General features: G+C 27.5%; 3 protein-coding genes across 6 annotated transcripts; 1 reads left to right on the plus strand and 2 right to left on the minus strand.

Annotated features, from left to right (window-relative positions):
* Positions 1-899: 899 nt before the first annotated feature.
* LOC124426717 (regulatory-associated protein of mTOR) lies at positions 900-10,021 on the minus strand. 2 transcript variants are annotated; one of them, XM_046968777.1, is made up of 23 exons: positions 9,658-10,021; positions 9,438-9,540; positions 8,938-9,179; positions 8,721-8,867; positions 8,467-8,651; positions 8,327-8,386; positions 7,992-8,092; positions 7,775-7,908; positions 7,276-7,659; positions 7,115-7,189; positions 6,752-7,009; positions 6,542-6,685; positions 6,207-6,462; positions 6,080-6,121; positions 5,310-5,455; positions 5,110-5,207; positions 4,942-5,050; positions 4,607-4,770; positions 4,315-4,485; positions 3,767-4,008; positions 3,526-3,690; positions 3,026-3,308; positions 900-2,949 (listed from the first exon to the last, which is right to left on the minus strand). In XM_046968777.1, the coding sequence occupies exons 1-23, from the start codon at positions 9,814-9,816 to the stop codon at positions 2,754-2,756; spliced, it is 3,864 nt and encodes a 1,287-aa protein (XP_046824733.1). In that variant the 5' UTR covers positions 9,817-10,021; the 3' UTR covers positions 900-2,753. The 2 variants fall into 2 exon arrangements, with proteins under 2 accessions (XP_046824733.1, XP_046824734.1); XM_046968778.1 differs by lacking the exon at positions 6,080-6,121.
* A 258-nt stretch (positions 10,022-10,279) lies between these two features.
* On the plus strand, positions 10,280-17,097 carry LOC124426556 (Fanconi anemia group D2 protein). 2 transcript variants are annotated; one of them, XM_046968374.1, is made up of 17 exons: positions 10,280-10,389; positions 10,927-11,860; positions 11,929-12,202; positions 12,311-12,670; positions 12,768-13,128; positions 13,209-13,636; positions 13,704-13,795; positions 13,957-14,131; positions 14,203-14,460; positions 14,531-14,855; positions 14,938-15,250; positions 15,329-15,535; positions 15,628-15,925; positions 16,044-16,261; positions 16,381-16,589; positions 16,699-16,825; positions 16,956-17,097. In XM_046968374.1, the coding sequence occupies exons 2-17, from the start codon at positions 11,338-11,340 to the stop codon at positions 16,967-16,969; spliced, it is 4,182 nt and encodes a 1,393-aa protein (XP_046824330.1). In that variant the 5' UTR covers positions 10,280-10,389; positions 10,927-11,337; the 3' UTR covers positions 16,970-17,097. The 2 variants fall into 2 exon arrangements, with proteins under 2 accessions (XP_046824330.1, XP_046824329.1); XM_046968373.1 differs by lacking the exon at positions 16,956-17,097 and having other exon boundaries at positions 16,699-16,899.
* On the minus strand, positions 16,928-18,745 carry LOC124426559 (transport and Golgi organization protein 2). 2 transcript variants are annotated; one of them, XM_046968377.1, is made up of 5 exons: positions 18,605-18,745; positions 18,041-18,454; positions 17,608-17,857; positions 17,299-17,517; positions 16,928-17,226 (listed from the first exon to the last, which is right to left on the minus strand). In XM_046968377.1, exons 2-5 carry the CDS (start codon positions 18,180-18,182, stop codon positions 17,016-17,018), a joined length of 822 nt encoding a protein of 273 aa, XP_046824333.1. In that variant the 5' UTR covers positions 18,183-18,454; positions 18,605-18,745; the 3' UTR covers positions 16,928-17,015. The 2 variants fall into 2 exon arrangements, with proteins under 2 accessions (XP_046824333.1, XP_046824334.1); XM_046968378.1 differs by having other exon boundaries at positions 16,928-17,139; positions 18,605-18,740.
* Positions 18,746-18,867: the final 122 nt, after the last annotated feature.

An 18,867-nucleotide genomic window follows, 5' to 3' on the forward strand; every position in this document is an offset into this window, starting at 1 on the left:
ATTTATTAAATTGCCTAGTTTTCTGAAACATCTGATTTTTGTACCGATTTTTATATGCCGCATTCATGGAAATAAATTCGCGTAAATTTAAATAATGCAAAAATAATAACTTATAAAGTAAAAATAAATAATTTATTAAAATTTTTAATAATTTTTCTTTTTATTCTATTTAAAATATATGTTAAATAACATCTAATTGAAGCGACTTGATATTTGTATGATATAACTATGTGCTTTCTCAAGTGATTTATATATCATAACATGACGCTGTTACCTTTCCATAATAATCTAAATTTCTGTGATATAAGCATAATAATATGTTTTAATGAAAAGATCTATGAAGATTATAAAGATAAGATTATTAGTCTGCATTATACTTATCTAAAAAAATTGGATGCTGTTATGAACAGGGCAGGTTTTAGGAATCTTTTCAGAAGCAAAAGACGATAAGATTAAAGAAAAACGTAAGTTAAATATGTTCCAGCAAACATGCTTTGATTTATCATCAGAACTTCCTTCATACTACAAGCACGCCGACTCTATAAAGTCAAATTACGAGATAAGACTGATACTTCGAGTCTCATTGTTCATTGTAAAAAGAAATAAAGTACTACCCAAGATTTCTTACACATTTCTATTATAATTTTATTAATATTAATAATAATATTATCGCTATGATCATCATCATCATCATCATCATCATCATCATCATCACTATTATTATTAATTTTATTTTTATCTTTATTTTTATTATTATTATTTGTAGCGTGTATTATATCCGATGTAACAAAAGCGCATACTTCGATTGACTTTTCTTCGAAAAATCAATGATTGTATATTTATCCAATGGACGTTTAATTGGAAAATAAATTAAAAAAGAATATATATATCGTATCATATTTCGACTTAACATGATTGTGTATTTATTATAGGGCAACTATATACAAAAGACAATACAGAACGAAGCGAGTACATGGAATTTACCTCCTTTCTTCGTCTGTAACAATTACCATGTACAGGATATACCTGACAATTATTGCTAATAATAAAAGCGACCGTCGACTGTATATAATACAGACAAAAATTTTTCTAGGCTTGTCTGTATGTTAGCTCTGGCTATGTGTCTTATTTATTGTATATGTGGTCGAAGCAACCGATCGTCAATCGTCATGCTTAAGTACATTCAACAGTCAGCATTACTTAATTTTACAGATTTACAGTCATTTGTCAAAGACTGTATAAAATGAACATTATTCGCATATATAAGATCAAATCGTTGATTCATTTAATTGAATCGTTTCTATCGAGTTCCTTGCATATAGGAATTACATTTAAAATAATGTAATCATTCGAATACATTTCTGATGGTTCTACTTACGAAGGACATGTAGTACTTTGTTAATTAAAACATGTTAACTTAGAAATAATGACTCATATTAATTGTCTCATTTATATCATTCATTTCATGCTTTCCGCATGCATTAGTCTAAGCACTTATCGTCCATTCGTAGGTGTCCATATTAATAGTAGACTATCGATAGAATTATCTGTCGGTATAATTTATTTTTCGTTATTTACTATACTTGCGCGCATGTATGCTTATGAAAACTATGCAGTGACAAGAGAAATGTCAATATTTTCTTTTATTCTTCCTATAACATTTTTACCTACTGTTCTTTTTCTAATGTATGTTACGTGTTTGAGATTAATACAGTTTAATTAACAAATATGATACACAAGTATTTTATCTTATATGAATATCAATAATTTACGTTACATTGCATTGACGATAGTAGATAATAATAATAACGCAATAATATTCTTATATCGTAGAATATTTCATATGTATTGTAGTCGTGCAGTATAACTAATAATAGTAAGAAAATGCTTACTCCTTTCAACATGAAAATCTGCATTGTGATGTATATAAATAAATTTTGAATAATTCTTACACAAAAAATAATTGTGCATCTTAGCTTCAAATGCAATATTTTTGTGATTAGAAAAATTAGAGCCAAACTATGTAAAAAATGTTTCGTATCCTCATAGTCACTTTGAATAAGTTCTTTTTTTAACTAGGAACATAATTACAAAAAGAAATAATATTTGCTGGTCTTACACAACTCGTTAAAAATATAAAAATTAATTTAAATTATATCAAATTCATAATCTATACATTATAGCTTTCAAATTTTTCCGAAGTCATTTCCACATATTACAATGATTAAAGTTAATTTACTCTGTACAAATTGCAAATTTCTGTTAAATATTAATTTAAACATATGCAAACACTTATTCGCACAGCCTCTTTCATTAAGTTCTACGCACGCACACATATTTCAAATTCATAGTTAACGGAGCACAAATTCTATTTCAAAAATGGTGCTAATTGCATCTTTACACTGCTCTTTGGTTATTATAAGAGACTTTGGTTGTGCTAACCGCTATTTTTTTTGACTACAAAAGACATATTGAAATATATTTTTTGTACATATTATTAGACCCAGAGAAATATACATAACCAAAATGATTTTATCATAAACAATAGGGAAAAAAAATTGTATTTAATTTTTTGTTATTACTTATTCCAAAACATATATAGAAAAAATATTCTATGCTTAAAATTTCTCTTCCTTTCTTTTTTTTTTCTTCTTTTTCTTTTTGTACTTTTCATATCATAATAATTAGAGAAATTCAAAATATAATTTCAAAAATTGTCAAAACCAATATTACACAAATTCTCTTTCTAATAGTCATCTTCTTGACTCTAATGCATATGCAGTTATAGTACTATCGACACATCCCGCTGCTAAAATCACACGATAGGGATGAAAACTAAGACAACTTACAGGACTAATTCGTGTACCCATAAAACCTTCGTGAAACTTTATTGTATTGAGATGATGTCCATGCGTATTATAAACACTGATGCAGTGATTCGTTGAGCCGCTAAAATAAATTAATATAAGATGATTCTTTTGAAGTAAAAAAATACTTCAAAAAATTTTATATATTTTTTACTTACCAAGCAAAAACATTAGCATTTTCATGAACGGTTAATGCTGTAATGCCTTGCGTTATCTGTACAGTATTTATAGAAGAATTTTTTCTTATGTCAAATATTCTAATATCCCCGGAAGAAGATCCAGTAAATAATTGTGATATGAAACCGTCAGATTTTCTTAAGTGTGTTCCCAACACCCATGCAATATGTTCTCTCCAGGTCATAACTCTTGCTTCCAATGGAGGCAATCTCCGGTCAAAGAGTCGAACTGATCCATCACCACAGCCTAATGCCATCAAAGATCCTAAAATTTAAAATATAAAATATGCATGTCTACCTTATTATAATTTAAATTGAACGGAATGAAATTTTTATTAAAAAATATTGAATACTGGATTGTTTATTTAAATATAAAATATTGAAAATTCCGACATTATTTATTGACCAATTTGATACAAGTAAATATATGTATATAAAAATAATATTTTCATTTATATTAGATCTTATAAAAAATTACAAACCTGTATTATCGACATCAACAGACGTAATACAACAATCAGCACCTGTTGGTATATCTTGCTTTTTCAATTCTGTTTCTGCATCCCAAAGTCTCACAATACGAACATCACCTGTTACAACTAGAGTTAGAGATTTTTGCTCCCATTTAGTAACCAATCCTGCCGTTGCTAAATAGAAAATTCCTTAATATTTCTGTGAAAAATATATTATACTTCTAGGAATATACAGTTATCGGTTATTTACCAGTGGAAGTCCTCGCTAATGGCTGTATATCAGACAATGCTTGCCATGCAGTGAGCAAGACAGGATCACGTCCTAAAGTGCTACTGTAATTCTTCCATACTCTAATCGAACCATCATCTGAGCCAGCCATTAATAACGTTACATCATGAGCATTGATAAACTCCAAAGTTGTAATACGTGACATTCTATTACCACGACTGGCGTAATATGTTAATTTAGCACCGTTTTGGCAGTCCCATACACTGTACATATATATTAACCATTCTATATTACAGATATAATATAGTAATCTGATTTTAATTTATTTAATCACATCAAACAATAAATATTTTAATGATTTCATGGTTCCTAATAATTTTCGAGCAGTAAATCAAAAAATATAATCACAATATTAAAATTGAAATATCCTCTTTTTAAAAACGTTTATGTCTTTGATTTCGAGTTTTTTTATAATAACAAATATACTATTAGATTGTGCACAATGCCACGCACAACCTATGTGTATTTAATATAAATAATAGTGAACTGAATCATATTATTAATATTACCCAAAGTAATCCTTCAATGCTACCGCCAAATGTGATTCAAACGGATGGAACGTAAGAACATCTGGAGATTGAGGACATCTAGTATGAAATACTTGAGATTCTATTCTATTTTGCATTGCTTTTAACTGTTCTTCTTTCGCATCATGTTTCTGTCGTTTGTTTCGTAAATACCTACAGAAATAATTTAAAAAATTTATATAATTATATAAATTTATATCATAATTATATTATTTAAAATAATAAAAAGCAAATATAATAATAATCCCATCTGGTTTTCAATAATATTAATTACCTCCATTCGCGTTCATAATGTGCCCTGCTTTCCATGTCGCTTATAGATTCAGTTTCATTTTTTAAAGTAACAGGTTGTGCAAATTGTGCACAACTCCATTCAACAAATTGTGAAGTAGTTAAAGGAGTTTTAATATCAAATATTTCATCTGCTTCTTCTGATATCTTGTAATAAAGAAACAATAAATATATAGTTAAATATAGACAGAGGGGACTTAAATATTAGTATAGTACAATATGTATTTCTGTACGTATTTAAATATTCTGTACGAATACTTAAGTTCCCAACTGTATATACAATCTGTATAAGAAAACAAAATGATATTTTATATTTACTGTAATGGGAACCGGTTTCCTAGGACGATTACCATGTGAAGACATTCGTGCAGATCGCAATAGATCTGTTCCAGAATTAACTATAGGTGGTGATTCTCCCTTGCTGTTACTAAAAATGATATAAAAATCTTAAAACAATAACTTAAATCTGAAAATGTATTTACTAACCTTAAATAACTAGTTTGATTTGATGGAGAGGGTGGAAGGGACAATGATGAGGATATTTTTGTCTCTCCTACTTCTTTAGAAACAAACGAATCTTTGACCTGAAATTTTATGTTTAAAAATTTGCTTTAACTTTACTAATATACAAATAATTAGACAATATACATAAAGACATTTTTTTTCATCATGGCAATATGCATTACCTGTCTGCGAATATGATTTGTTACTTTTTGAGACATCACAGCGACCGCAGGATGAGGATCATTATCAAGATTACCAAGTCCATGCCATAATTTCATGTATACACTACCATAAGATAAACTTGGTAAATTTCCTAAAGAACTATGACCTATGATAAAAATGCACTAAATTAATGAAAAATAATATAAAATACAATTATTCTATAACAAAAATGTATACAAAGTGTCCACCAGGATTATTATGAAATCTAATCATTTGTTCAAAAAGCAGAAACAAATCAATTTTGTTTTCAAGAACGATAGATTCGCATCATAAATTCACCTACTTTGAGATAACCCATTTAATTAAAGATTTTTGAAAGGATTAGCTTAAAGTGAAGTGAGTAAAAAACAAAAAAATTTACTTCTTGTCGTTTTTCGAAAAAATCACTTAATTTCATAATAATTCTGATGGGCACTTTTCTTTGGAACATTCTATATATTACTGTATTGTATTGTATTGTATTGTATTGTATTGTATATTATATTATATTATATTATATTATATTATATTATATTATATTATATTATATTATATTATATTATATTATGTTGACATATGTATATATATATATATATATATATATATATATATATATATATATATATATATCAAAGTAACATATGATCATTGAATATTTAAAATTTAAGATATAAAAAGATCTATTGAATACATGAATAGTAAGAAAGTTGTGTAACCAAGAACATGCAATTGAATTCCTAATTATTATTACCAAGTGACTCGCAAGGTTTCCTCACGAACTCCCAATTATTTCCTGGCATATGAATGAAACAATACAAGTAACTATTATCTTGAGATCAATTAATCATATAGAATGATATAACACATAAAAATTTTACCTAAACTACTAATAGAGGATGAAGAAGAAACTCTTTTTATACGGTCTTGACCAAGCCCATCAGTTGTATCTACAGTGTATGTATTATTAGGAGACAACATCTTCAAACGATCTCGTGAACTAATACGTCTCATTCCACTGAATGGTGATAATGTTTCTACGATTAAATCTTTTCTGCTATTTTCTTCAGCTAAAGCTAAAGTCACAAACGAATTCTCAAAATGTAGAACCATCCATTGAAGTGCTACTACCAATTCCTACAATGTCCATTCAATTTTGTGATAATTTTTTCTTATCAATAATTCGTAATGATTTTAAAAAATAAAGCATACGTACTTTTCTTACTAAAGGACACATATCATGAGAAACAGTATTAATAAGCGTCATAGCAATAATTTGATCGATATTGTTTGCATGTTCGCTTCGAGTTGTTACGCTGTTTATAAAAGTTCCTAGCGCATAAACGCTAGCAGCTCGTACCTACATAGTTTAATAATCATAGTTCACTGATTTTTATAACATATATCAAAATAATAAACTTTATACCTCAGGAACAGGATCATGTAGTAATATGAAAAGCTTTTCATGCGCAATGTCTCTTACTCCACACCATCTTGCTTTATCATAATTATGCCAAAGTCTTCCAAGACATAAACAAAGCCATTGACGTAGTAATGGATGAGAGTCACCTAATTGTTCAAGACAAATTGATACAAGACTTCCATGATTTGCAGCAACTTGCCCAGGTCGATAATCATTTACAATACAAGCTAACACAAATGCTGCTAATGTTCTGTGTTCCCGCTGAAATATGATTAATTTGAAGATATACATAACAATGAAGTTAGTAATAAATTAATTAAAAATTATGTCTACAGATATTGCTGAAAATACTATCAAATTTTATACCAAAATCGAAGTATCTTGAAGAACAGACAGAAAATATTTATGACCATCATCTCGTACTAAATCAGCCTGACAGGTCTACAATTTAAATAACAACTGTGCATTAACATTAGTATTAAAACGAATAAAATAATAACTATAAAATGTTGTAGAATATAACTTACATTATCCACTGCAAGAATTTTTGCCCAGATAAACACAAGTAAAGGTCGAAGTTCTTTTGCATTGCTTTGAAGTAATTTTAAGACATATGGAAAAATTCCAACGCTTAATGCTAAATTCACAGCCCATGGACCAAGATCAAGAAAACGTCCTAATAATTCCAATGCTCTAAGTCTATGTACTTGACTCAAAAGCACTTGTAACACAATCGGAAGTTGTTCTGGAGGATTACGATTTTTTGAGCCCAATGTAAGCCACACTTGAAAAGCTGTTAATTGTTCTTCAAAGAAAGGAGAATGTACAAATTGCTCTTCATTTTCAAGAATCTGTGGTAATTGTGCTAAACATAAATCAAGTGCCAAATCCCAAGCTTGCCACATTGGATGCTAAGATTATAAATAAAATAGAAAAGATTATATTGATATATTTCAAAATTTTATCAAAAGTTAAAAAATTGAAATTTCTTATTTCTAAAATAAATGTTCCAATATTAATTTTTACCTGATATGTAGGTGGTAACTTTGGACAAGATACTGGAGTGCAGTCATATGAACGAAGTATTCTTTCGGCGAGTAAAAAGTTTCTAAACAAACTAGCAACTAACAAATCTTGTCTAAACAATCTTTGGAATAAATCTGAAAAAGCAAAACATCTACTTAAGAATTAATTATTATTAGTAATTTTAAAATAATAAAAATTTATTAAGAGCTTAACATACCTCTAGGTAAAGTGTTCCATGCTATGGTATCTGTAATTGCAGTAAATATCCAATTTAATTCCCCTAACATAGTTCTTCTATCGGTCAGCTGACCTGGAATTCTGTAATGTACGCGATTACATACTGTATTGAGTTAACCAATAATATTGGAATTTTCAGTATTTTATATTTAAATAAACAATGCTTGCACTGAAAATTTTGACTTCACTTATTGGTTAATCTAATATATTAATAGATAACAATTATTTTTTCAAACTGTATACAATAATGATCTTCTAATATCATCTAAAAATAAAGGAATTCTAAAAGTCGGTTAAAATAAATGTTCATCTTACTTGTCAATCAAATCCAATGATATCTTTGGGATTAATTTGGTAGTATTTTGCATCACAAACCTACATAAAAATTACTTTAATAAATAATATGACCAAGTATTATATGCATTCAAAAAATATTTGAAAATTTGTTTTCTTACCAACGTAATGCAATTTTTATTGGTGTAGTAAGGCAAGATGTAAACACATCTGCTGGCAGATCTGGATTCATGGGTAAAATCTGATTAGCTGCACATGCTGCCAATTGAATACAATTTTTATAAGATGGGATTGTAGAATTCGCAATTCCGGTTGCGCAATTCTGTTGCACAGCCTGCTTTTCCATCTGAGAAACAGAAATTAATATTATATATATTTTATAATTATAAATGTGAACTTAACAAAACATTTTTACTTCATATTCTTTTTCATGCTGTTCAGCAAATTGTTGGAAGGACTCAACAATAATGCCGGCATTAGAGCAATCATATACATAAATACTAGGTGCTCCCATCCATGTTTGTAAATCATACACTGACAATGGAATGTATTGTGTATAAGTCTGTAAAAAAAAAATCTGTGTCTCAAAAAGATACGTAATTTAATAATTGAAAAACCATTTTTTCACCAACCCTATTAAATACCCATATTTCACCATTACTAGTAGGTTTAGGTACACCATGTCCATTGTAATGAAAAAGAACTCTTTCTTCTTTAGCATTTCTCCGTAAAGAGGTACATAATTTTTTAACTTCTTCTACTGTAGGATCTAAACTCTGTTTATAACGTGCTCTAGGCTGCCACCTTTCATACTGTTTCTGTAAATTTGAGCCTATCATTTCAAGAGCTTTTTGTGGACTTACAGATGATGGATCTGTAGCAGATAAATTAGAAATTTACATTTTTAAATCTTATGTTATTACACATTTACTTAGATAGGAAAAAAGTAATTATTATAAGCAAAATGTTAAAAATGAATTACTTCAATATTCAAGTATATCCATTATATATTATATATTAAGGTAAATATATTAAATGTAATTAGAACACCGATGTAACATTATATAACAGCAATGAAAGAGACAGCAAATAAAGATAATTAATAGCAAATTAAGTAAATAAAATTAATTACCAATCCAACATTCTAAACGAGCACATGGTTGTGTTTTAACGATATCAGGTGGATCGACACCAACATTTAGACAAAGTACCAATGCAACGCTAACTGTTTTCATCTGAAAAATGAAAAAAAAAATTATAGTAAACTTATCTTAATAAAAGATCTATAATATTAAGGAAAATACTAAGGCAATTCAAATAAAAAAAAAAATAAGAAAAAAAAGAAAACCGACCCGTTCTTTCATGCGCCAAGTTTGCGTGACACAATTGATACCCTCGATTGTCGTTGTATGTCGAGGTTTTTGGAAAGCAACAGGCATTTTCCAATCGTCCTCGGTCAAATTCGAATTGTCTTCCTCGTGGCATGACTTTGCGTCGATAACTGACATCATCCACTTATATTTCACGGAAAGCCTCCGCCGGTTTCCACGAAAGACACGTTTCGATCACATCAAATTTCAATTCACTTTTACACGGACTACAGTCTGTAAACTTAAAAATAAGAAATCACAAAGCACACGAATCGCAAATGTATCGAATTAAATCCGAACTTCGTAAGTTTACCTGAATAGTCGCCATGATAAAATTCCATGCGACTCATACTATCAGGTTGGCCAATAATAATATAATCGATGAATTTCTCTACAAGTTAGATTAGTTTCTTTGTTGCATCTATTGGCAACAAAATTACAAGTTTGTTGGGAGATATCAATTATGTCTTCGAGAATGAATATTTCAAATTTTTATTTATATATCTTTCAAATATTACATAAAAATAAAATCTAAAAAATATAACTGCTTTTTAAAGTAATAATTGATTGTGAATTTTAAGTCTAATGTATAACTTTTACAACGAATTACAGAAAACAGGAAAATAGACAAAAATACATAATAAATAATACATTTTCTTCTGTACGGATAAGATTGGAAGAACAATCGCGCGCGTTTAAGTGTCACGAACGCAAGTAAGTTCATCAGTAAACTCCGCTTTATTGTTTGAAATTCCAAAAACATGAATGGTTATGTTCAATAGTGGTAATTGAAGCTTCCGATTTTGCGACAGTTCTGCTATCCATAAGTGGAAATTAATTCTCCTCCAGTTAACATATAGATCCTGAATTCTCACTAACCGTCATGTTATTTTGGAATTCAAATTTTAAAATACCATCAGTCCATGAGTCTCCAGAAGCACCAACCTCCATGTGGTGAGACTTGGATCGGTATTATTTGCGATTTACCGAAATTTAATTCTAGATTATATAATGCAAATACTTTCGGGTTAATGGTTGAATATTTCAGTATGTTTCCAAAATCTTTTCTTTCTAATTCTAACTAAACATTAACTTACGTTTTACATTGCTAATAATACTTCAAAGATAAATAGATTAGATGTAGAAGAATTTTAAAATAATTTCTTAAAAAAACTCACTGAAAAATTCTAATCTCTTTATTATACTTATTTATTAATGATGATATATACATAATTATTAATAACTTTATAGTTCATATTTTGTCCATACTTATTGCTGGAATCGTACACTATATACGAAAAATGGTGAACGACCTTAACGGTCAGACAATGTTTAAACATGAAATGGACATGGCTGTATATAAATGGATATATATAAATGGACTTTCATTAGTTTTTGGACAAACGATGAGCGAACCAATAAGAATATTTTACAAAATTGTCCATCTCGTATCAATTACTTTACGCTAAATCTAACCGTCAGTGGTAAAATTATTGATAAAATTTGAATGATACTAAAACGACTATAGCATTAATACCACATAAAATTGAAAAGAGTTTCAAGATCACTTATTTTTATGTATAATACAGTGTAAAGTAAAATCTATGATCTATAACAAAACGTTCATAATATTAAAAAAAAGACAGGAACGATTATAACTTTATGACAATGGATAAAAGAAAGTTACGATTAAAACCAACTTTACATAAAAATTTGAATCATACTTCGAGTCAAGGATCAATAAGTAATTTAACTAATGAAGATAATCTAACAAATAAAGAATTAACATCACGAAAACGTAAACTACCTGTTTTAGATATAGTAAAAAGCAGAAGCAGGAATGATTCTAATATTTATTTATCGCAAAATGAAATAACAAAAAAAATGAGAAGTGAAGTAAATCTTACACAAGAAAAAACTAAACTTTCTCAATATGAAAACCATTCAAAAATAATTGGTGTATCATCACAGAAAATAACATCAAACATTTGCAAAACTCCTCTCAAAGCAAAAAAGACATCTAATGTTTCAGAAAAAGATAATGACAATATTGCTGAGGCAGAAAAAAGTAGAAATACGCAAAAAAACATAAGTAATATACAAACTACTCAAAAAACAAAAATATTTGTTGATTTTCTAAAAAAATGTGGTATTACATTGGTTTCTGATGGAACATATATATTTAGTAAGTTTCTTCTTATATTTCTATTATTGCATAATATAAACTATATAATATATTGAATATTCTCATAGATCAAGAAGTTACAATAATAAAACAAAAAATGAAAGAAAAGATACAAAGTAAAGAATATAAAAAACAAGAAATTATAAATTCATTGGAAGGATACGTTGATAATCAAGAAAATTTACAAAGTATTTTGTGTGATTTTGAAGTTTCTTCTGATTTTAAAAGCTTTGATCATATAAGTAACACATGTATTGTAAGAATTTTATTACAAGTATCAGAACTACAACCAGATATATATGTGTACTTTCTAAATAAGTTGAATGAATCTGTTCTTTTAGCGTAAGTGGTATTATTTTTTAAAAACTTTAAAGTTTTAATAATAAATACTATAAAAATTAAAGTGTTATATTATTGATTATAAAATTCTATTTATACTATTTTTTATAGTGAATCTATAGAAAAAATACCTTGGGCTCGAACATTATTGCAGAAATTTCGTTTTTTAGAAATTATTATTGAACCAGATGAATTAACAAAATGTTTGGAACAACTTCTTGAGACATGTCCCCTATGGTTTCAACGTGAATTAATTCTATGTATACCTGATATAATAACAGAAGTACAACATCAACCTATTGCTGAAATTCTTAATAAATTAATGGATGATAATAATGAATTAATAGATGCAGTACTAGACTGTATTAATAATTTGACACTTGGAAGAGAATATTTGAATGATTATAAACAGAAAGTACTAGAAATGTTAAATAAACATTTAAAAACAAACGTTATACCTGCCATTACTAAGTAAGTATAAAATATTTTAAACTATGTAATTTTAAAAATCACATTAATTTTTAGAAACATGAATATATTAATGAATTGATTAACTTTTATTATACAGATTTATTCTCAGTGATTGCACAACAATGGAGGCATACAAGAAGATATTATGTGTATTACGTAATCTTGATATGCAGCCTCTTCATGGTGAACAACATGAAGATTGTTATAAAAATCAAATGATTATGATCCAAAATATAAAAATGAGTATTCTACTCTCTAAGAATATGGTATGTGCATCATTGATGATCATAAAAAAAGTTATCAAGGATCCAAAACCAATGGATATCATATTACTACTTCTTATATCATCTACTGGATCATCTAGAAGAAAAAGTGTTGATGCTATTCTAAAACAACATGTGCGATCTGGATTTTACAGATTAAGTTTACTTCAACTTTTATATAATAATTATAAGGAGGTATTTATAATAAATTGTAAGTCATTTTTATTTACCATAGCAATATACAAGTGTCTTCTTTATAGATAATTTGATTTCAGGTTGTACGACATTTACAATCATCTGTAATACAATTAGCAAGCAATTTGTTGAAAGTGGAAGAAAGAATTTATGTGGATTTTGCAATTGAATGGTTTCGATTACAATTTCTTAGTCAAAAAGATACTGTTCATAAGCAACGTGAAATTATAGAAAAAATCATTTTACTTATGGGTAATAATGATCAGACAGCAAAGAATGCCCTTAAAGTATTGTGTAAAATGGCCATGGGAACAGAAGAAAAGGAGTATCTATATGCACACTGCAATCATTTAAGAATTCTATTAGAAAAAATAGATCATTTTGATATCGAAGAAGTTGGCACATTAAATGACTTATTGCACAGTTTATGTACGAGTACGCTGGCAGAATCTTTACGTGATGATTTATTTATAGTTTTACAAAAGCAACTTTCTGCTATAAAACCACTGTTAGTATTATTACTCCATAACTATGATATTTCTACATAAATATAACTGTGTTTTTTTTCCTTTTAGAATAAAATGCAAAGGAGTTCTTGGAGCTGTCATGGCAATAAAACATTTGGCATGTAAACCAGACACTCATACATCTGCTCGTAATTTATTCAGTATGAAATTTATATCCTTTATATTTTTTTTTATTTTTCTTCTTATTTAAATAAATATGTTTCCTATAATTTTCTGAATGTAAAAATATTTCTTTTCTTTCTCTTTTTGCTACTTATTCTCACATATGAATGAGTTTTTTCATAAATGTTATTTTCCACAGAAAAAGTTCTTACTGCAGTGAAATCATGTCCACGTTCACAAGCATTATTTTACGATCAACTGGCACAAGTTATTTCACAAACCAAAAATATCCATGAAGAATTTCTTCGATGCGTGACTATTTATATACAAGATGAATTAATCAACACATACATGGTTAATAAATTGGATTATAAGTAAGTTGAATATTATAAACGTATATGAATTAATACTAATAACTTCTATAATGTATTAATATTATCCGTAGCGGGGAACTTATACCTAAATTTGGTTTAAATAATGTAGAAGATGAGCCACAGAACTTGGTTTTAAATTTTAGTAGTAGAAAGTATGGAGCTATTGTGCCTATTACATTTAGATTATTAAAAACTTGTTGTATGAAACTTAGTGAAAATGGAGATTTGGAAGATATAGATTCTTTATTAGGATGTTCCATTTTAATGCCAGAAAATTTTGATATACCAGAGCCTTTTATAATAGATCTTGTAGTATCCTGTATTAATTGGTAAGTGGATATTGCAAATCTATAATAAATATTATAAATCATTATATAATATTTATGTATTTATTTACAGGTTTAGAGAAGTTATTAGTGGCTTTGTAACCCAATCACAATCTTTATTACAAAAACAAGTATTAACACGATTAAACGATTTAATGCTTTTACAAGGAGAGTTAAGTACAATGTTATCTCTATGTGATCCAAAATATCAACCATCACCATGCTATTTTCATTATTTCCCACCTCCACCTTTTTTGAAAGTTGAAAAAACTATAAGAAAGAAAGGAAAAAAGAAATCCTTAGAAAAAAGTGTAAATACATGTAGTCAAGAAAGTTGGGAAATCGGTTCTATATTGTGCTCTAAAAATCCAGCATATTTTAGAAAACTCGATGCAAAAGTATTTTCTTACACTTGGCTTTCTTTATATAATATTACTATGTTAAAAAGGAAGATACTATTTTATTAAAATTTCTTTTTAGATAATACATTTGTTAGATTTTAAATTAGATTTAAATGCATCACCAACAACACAAAGTATTTCAATATCCCAAGTATGTTTTATTGTTAAAGAACTTCTGGGAATGTTTGAAAATGATCTTAATGAAACATTTTTGAAAGATATTATATATTTATTGCCAAAGATATGTGGAAAATTACAAGAGATTGTTATCGAACTGAGAGAAGAAGATGCTGATGAAAAAAGAGAAGGGGCAAGATTGATATTATGCCTTTTAGCAACAGTTTTTAATTGGAAAGAATTTCACAGTGCTATTTATAACCCAATGCTTCGTGGTACAATACATATTGTGTTTATATTTTTTATATAAAATTTTTTCTGTGATAATTGATAATCATTTTCATGCATTCCAGAGGGATTACGAATATTAGCAAGTCAACAAAATGACACAAATGCAATGCTTAGATCTTGCAAAGAACTTGTTACTGAGTCATGTAAATATATTGAATCTTTATCTGATATAGCCACACGAATATCGATCAGCGTTGCTCTTATTACAATGTATCAGTCAGTAATGAAACATTCAGAAAGTTATATGCAGCAGCATAAAGATAAAAATGGTAAAATATATATAATAACTAGCAATAAGATAAATATTTTTGACTATCAAACTATTAAAGTGCCATGTATCATTTTTAATTGTATATATTAGCAAAAATGGCATTGGGTTTTTTATCTTTGGACTGGTCTAAAGATAAACAAGCAGGTACTTCATATAAAGTTGCTGTTAATACTCTTATAAAAAGTTGGATTGATTATGAATTATCACCTCTTGATACAATAACTATGTTATTGGAATGGCTACCAAGTGAAGTTATAAAATTGGAAAAGTCTCACAATTACTTAGATAGATTACCATCAATAAATAGAAATAATTTCCACTTGCTATATAAAAAGATATTTGATGGTATGATTAAAGGTGTAAAAATATCTTTATCAGCAGCTAATAGGTAAATTAAAAAATCTAATAACTAGTGCTAGAAGCTCAAATATATATACATACATTGAAAATTGATCATATTAATTTAATAATTTGTTGTATTTTAAAGATTTTTCTTCTTCTTTTAGAGATCCTAAAAGAGTAGAAATATGGTTAAATGTTGCAACAAATGTTCAAAAAATGGTTCACATATGTAAAACATTGAATACAAAAACTAATATACTTATCTTCTTACGATGTATGCCTACACTTTTACGATTGTTCTTAAATTCTGGTATACCAATTTTAGAACATAATTTAAAATATCAATCAGAAGATATAACTAAATTAGTAAAATTAATGCAAGGTATATAATGCATAATTTTTATTTATTGTAACATAAATAAAAGTAAAAGTGTACTACAATAAGTTACGAGGAAAATATAAACGTTCAAATATCTACTTATATATTCTACTACATTATAGTCGGTACAAGATATTTACATGCGGTATGTTGCGATGGGATGGAGAAAAAAGACATGATCTTAACAAAACATATACCTGCAGCTAAATCTGTACTTGAAAGATTAGTCTATAGCGTCAAAGGAATGCTTGTACTCAACAACAGTTCTACTGCATTTTGGATGGGAAATCTTTTAAACAAAAATTTAGAGGGTCAAGAAATACTTTCGCAGGTTTCTTAATAATTATATGCAAATTATATGCAAATAGTTGCACATATAAACAGCTCAATATTTCGAGATATAAAAATATAAAACAAAAACTAATATATTTTATTTTTAGACATCATCTGAAGAAACATCATTACCAAGTATTGATACAATTACACATGAAGCATCAAATATATCATCAGAGATATTAGATAGTGATTCAAATGAGGAAGAGAAGTCTATGGAAAATATGGAAGATGGTAGGTATTTTACTAATATAAAAAGTAAAAAATCGAAAGCAAATAAATTATTGCATTTACATGTATCTATGTAAACATACTAAAGACTGATTAATCATCTCATTTATTAATCAATGTATTTATTTCTCAGATGAAGAGTTATAAGTGTCACATTTTATAAAAATGTGACTGATTATTAAAGTGAATTCCTCTAATTAGTAATTAAAGTACTGTTAAATGATTGCCGCTTCCATGAAAAATCCGGCATAAGAGTTTCTTCTACAAAGGTCATTTGATTTAAACCATCAATCATTAATATAGTATGGGTTCTTGTACTATAATCAGCAAGAGAAACAAAAATGGAACTGAGTTCAACATACATATTTGGCGATCTTTTTTGTAATTCAAGATCTGGTAAATGTCTATAAATGTTAAATAATAATATAATAGTTTTGACAATAATATATACATTAAATTAATAATTTATTACATACCTTTCTCGTGACTTTAAAAGTTGCAAAAGGTTTTCGATAAGTTCATCTTGATCTGAAGTTTTAATATTATGAACAATGTTTGAAAAACTTTCTTTTCCTGCTTCCACCTTTTTATAAGGACATTCTATTGTACTATTACCAAAACCTAATATATTGTCTTGACATATTTTTGGTCCTGAAGAATTTAAAGAACTGCTTAAGTAATACACATCGGCAGTACTAAACGAAAACAAAAAAGAAGTTTTAATAAACAATTTTAATTTTGGTAAATTTGTTCACATTCTTAAAAGATAAATAATAGATACATACTACAAATTTATAAGAATTAAATTATATGGATTATAGCCTTGAGTAATTTGATTTTCACTGTGCAATTTTTTTAGATAAGATTCTGCAGAATCATTTGAAGTAATGTAATCATTTACTAAAGTTCCACGGCCCTTTTTTGGAGATTTACTATTACCTGGTTCATTACTTAGATTTAAAATGATACCAGCTTTTCCTTTTATTGATAACGCAAACCAAGTACCACCTTCTTTGCCAGGTTCCATATCAATACCTAATCCAATAAAAAACAAAAATATAGAAAGTCAGATAGAAAATTATTGCAAGAAGTTGAAAGAAAAATATATAAATAGATATAAATGTGTTTTAAATGTAGAGTGTATATATATATATATATATATATATATATATATATATATATATATACAAGAAAAAATTTTATTTAACTTTAATATACCTCCTAAACATGTAGGATATTCCTTCCAATAATGTGCAGGTAATGCTGGGCGTTTAAAAATTTCATCACGATTTCCAGCGAGGATTAGCCGATAAGATTTAGCGTCGGCATTAGGATTTCGATAAATAAATAAAATACACATATTGTCTGTCACACGCGTATTGAAATAATATATAAATGCATTTGGTCTATATTCTTCCACTTAAAAGAATATCATTTGGATGTTATCTATCGTTTCTGATAAGATCATGACAGCATGCAATCATAAATTAAGATAAGATCTTTATAACAGTACATTAAATCAGTTACGATTGTTTAAATTGATTATCGTACGTTGTGCGCCAAAATAATTTGCTATTTATTACAATAGCTTCTTCGTTTCCTCTTGTTTTAATCAACATATCATTATTCTTCCTATCAAATTATAACAACTTATTACTAACTTATTCCAAATACATCATACGTATAAATATTTTAGGATATGTAGAATAAAATTTAAATAATACATAAAAAAGTATACAAAGGAAATTGATTTCATAAAATTCATGGCCAATTTGAATATACCTTTATTGAATTTTGATTGGACAATTTTTATATTTATACTAATTCAATCTAATCAAAATCTTGTAGAGCCTTGTGTCAACGTTATTTAAGTTTCAAAAATTAGTTCTCATTACTTTACGAAAAGTCCTTATGACGTCTCTTTAAGCGATCGTATATATATATATACATATATATATATATATATATATATGCTGTTTATAAATTTTTAAACACGGATAGTACAATTTGATAGTATATCGATTCAGGCGCGTGCGCAAAAATGC

Source organism: Vespa crabro, chromosome 9, assembly GCF_910589235.1.
Source record: "Vespa crabro chromosome 9, iyVesCrab1.2, whole genome shotgun sequence".
NCBI lineage: Eukaryota > Metazoa > Arthropoda > Insecta > Hymenoptera > Vespidae > Vespa > Vespa crabro.

What these genes read in the sequence shown, in the direction of transcription:
- LOC124426717 (XM_046968777.1), bottom strand. Translation starts at nt 9,816, where the DNA reads ATGATGTCAGTTATCGACGCAAAGTCATGCCACGAGGAAGACAATTCG. An exon ending in AAATATGGGTATTTAATAGG is followed by an intron (nt 8,868 to 8,937) that starts GTTGGTGAAAAA and finishes TTTTTTTTACAG; the next exon opens with ACTTATACACAATACATTCC. An exon ending in ATAAAAATTGCATTACGTTG is followed by an intron (nt 8,387 to 8,466) that starts GTAAGAAAACAA and finishes ATTTTTATGTAG; the next exon opens with GTTTGTGATGCAAAATACTA.
- LOC124426556 (XM_046968373.1), top strand. Translation starts at nt 11,338, where the DNA reads ATGACAATGGATAAAAGAAAGTTACGATTAAAACCAACTTTACATAAA. An exon ending in TGATGGAACATATATATTTA is followed by an intron (nt 11,861 to 11,928) that starts GTAAGTTTCTTC and finishes ATATTCTCATAG; the next exon opens with ATCAAGAAGTTACAATAATA. An exon ending in ATCTGCTCGTAATTTATTCA is followed by an intron (nt 13,796 to 13,956) that starts GTATGAAATTTA and finishes TATTTTCCACAG; the next exon opens with AAAAAGTTCTTACTGCAGTG.
- LOC124426559 (XM_046968377.1), bottom strand. Translation starts at nt 18,182, where the DNA reads ATGTGTATTTTATTTATTTATCGAAATCCTAATGCCGACGCTAAATCT. An exon ending in ATATCCTACATGTTTAGGAG is followed by an intron (nt 17,858 to 18,040) that starts GTATATTAAAGT and finishes TTATTGGATTAG; the next exon opens with GTATTGATATGGAACCTGGC. An exon ending in CTTTTAAAGTCACGAGAAAG is followed by an intron (nt 17,227 to 17,298) that starts GTATGTAATAAA and finishes TAACATTTATAG; the next exon opens with ACATTTACCAGATCTTGAAT.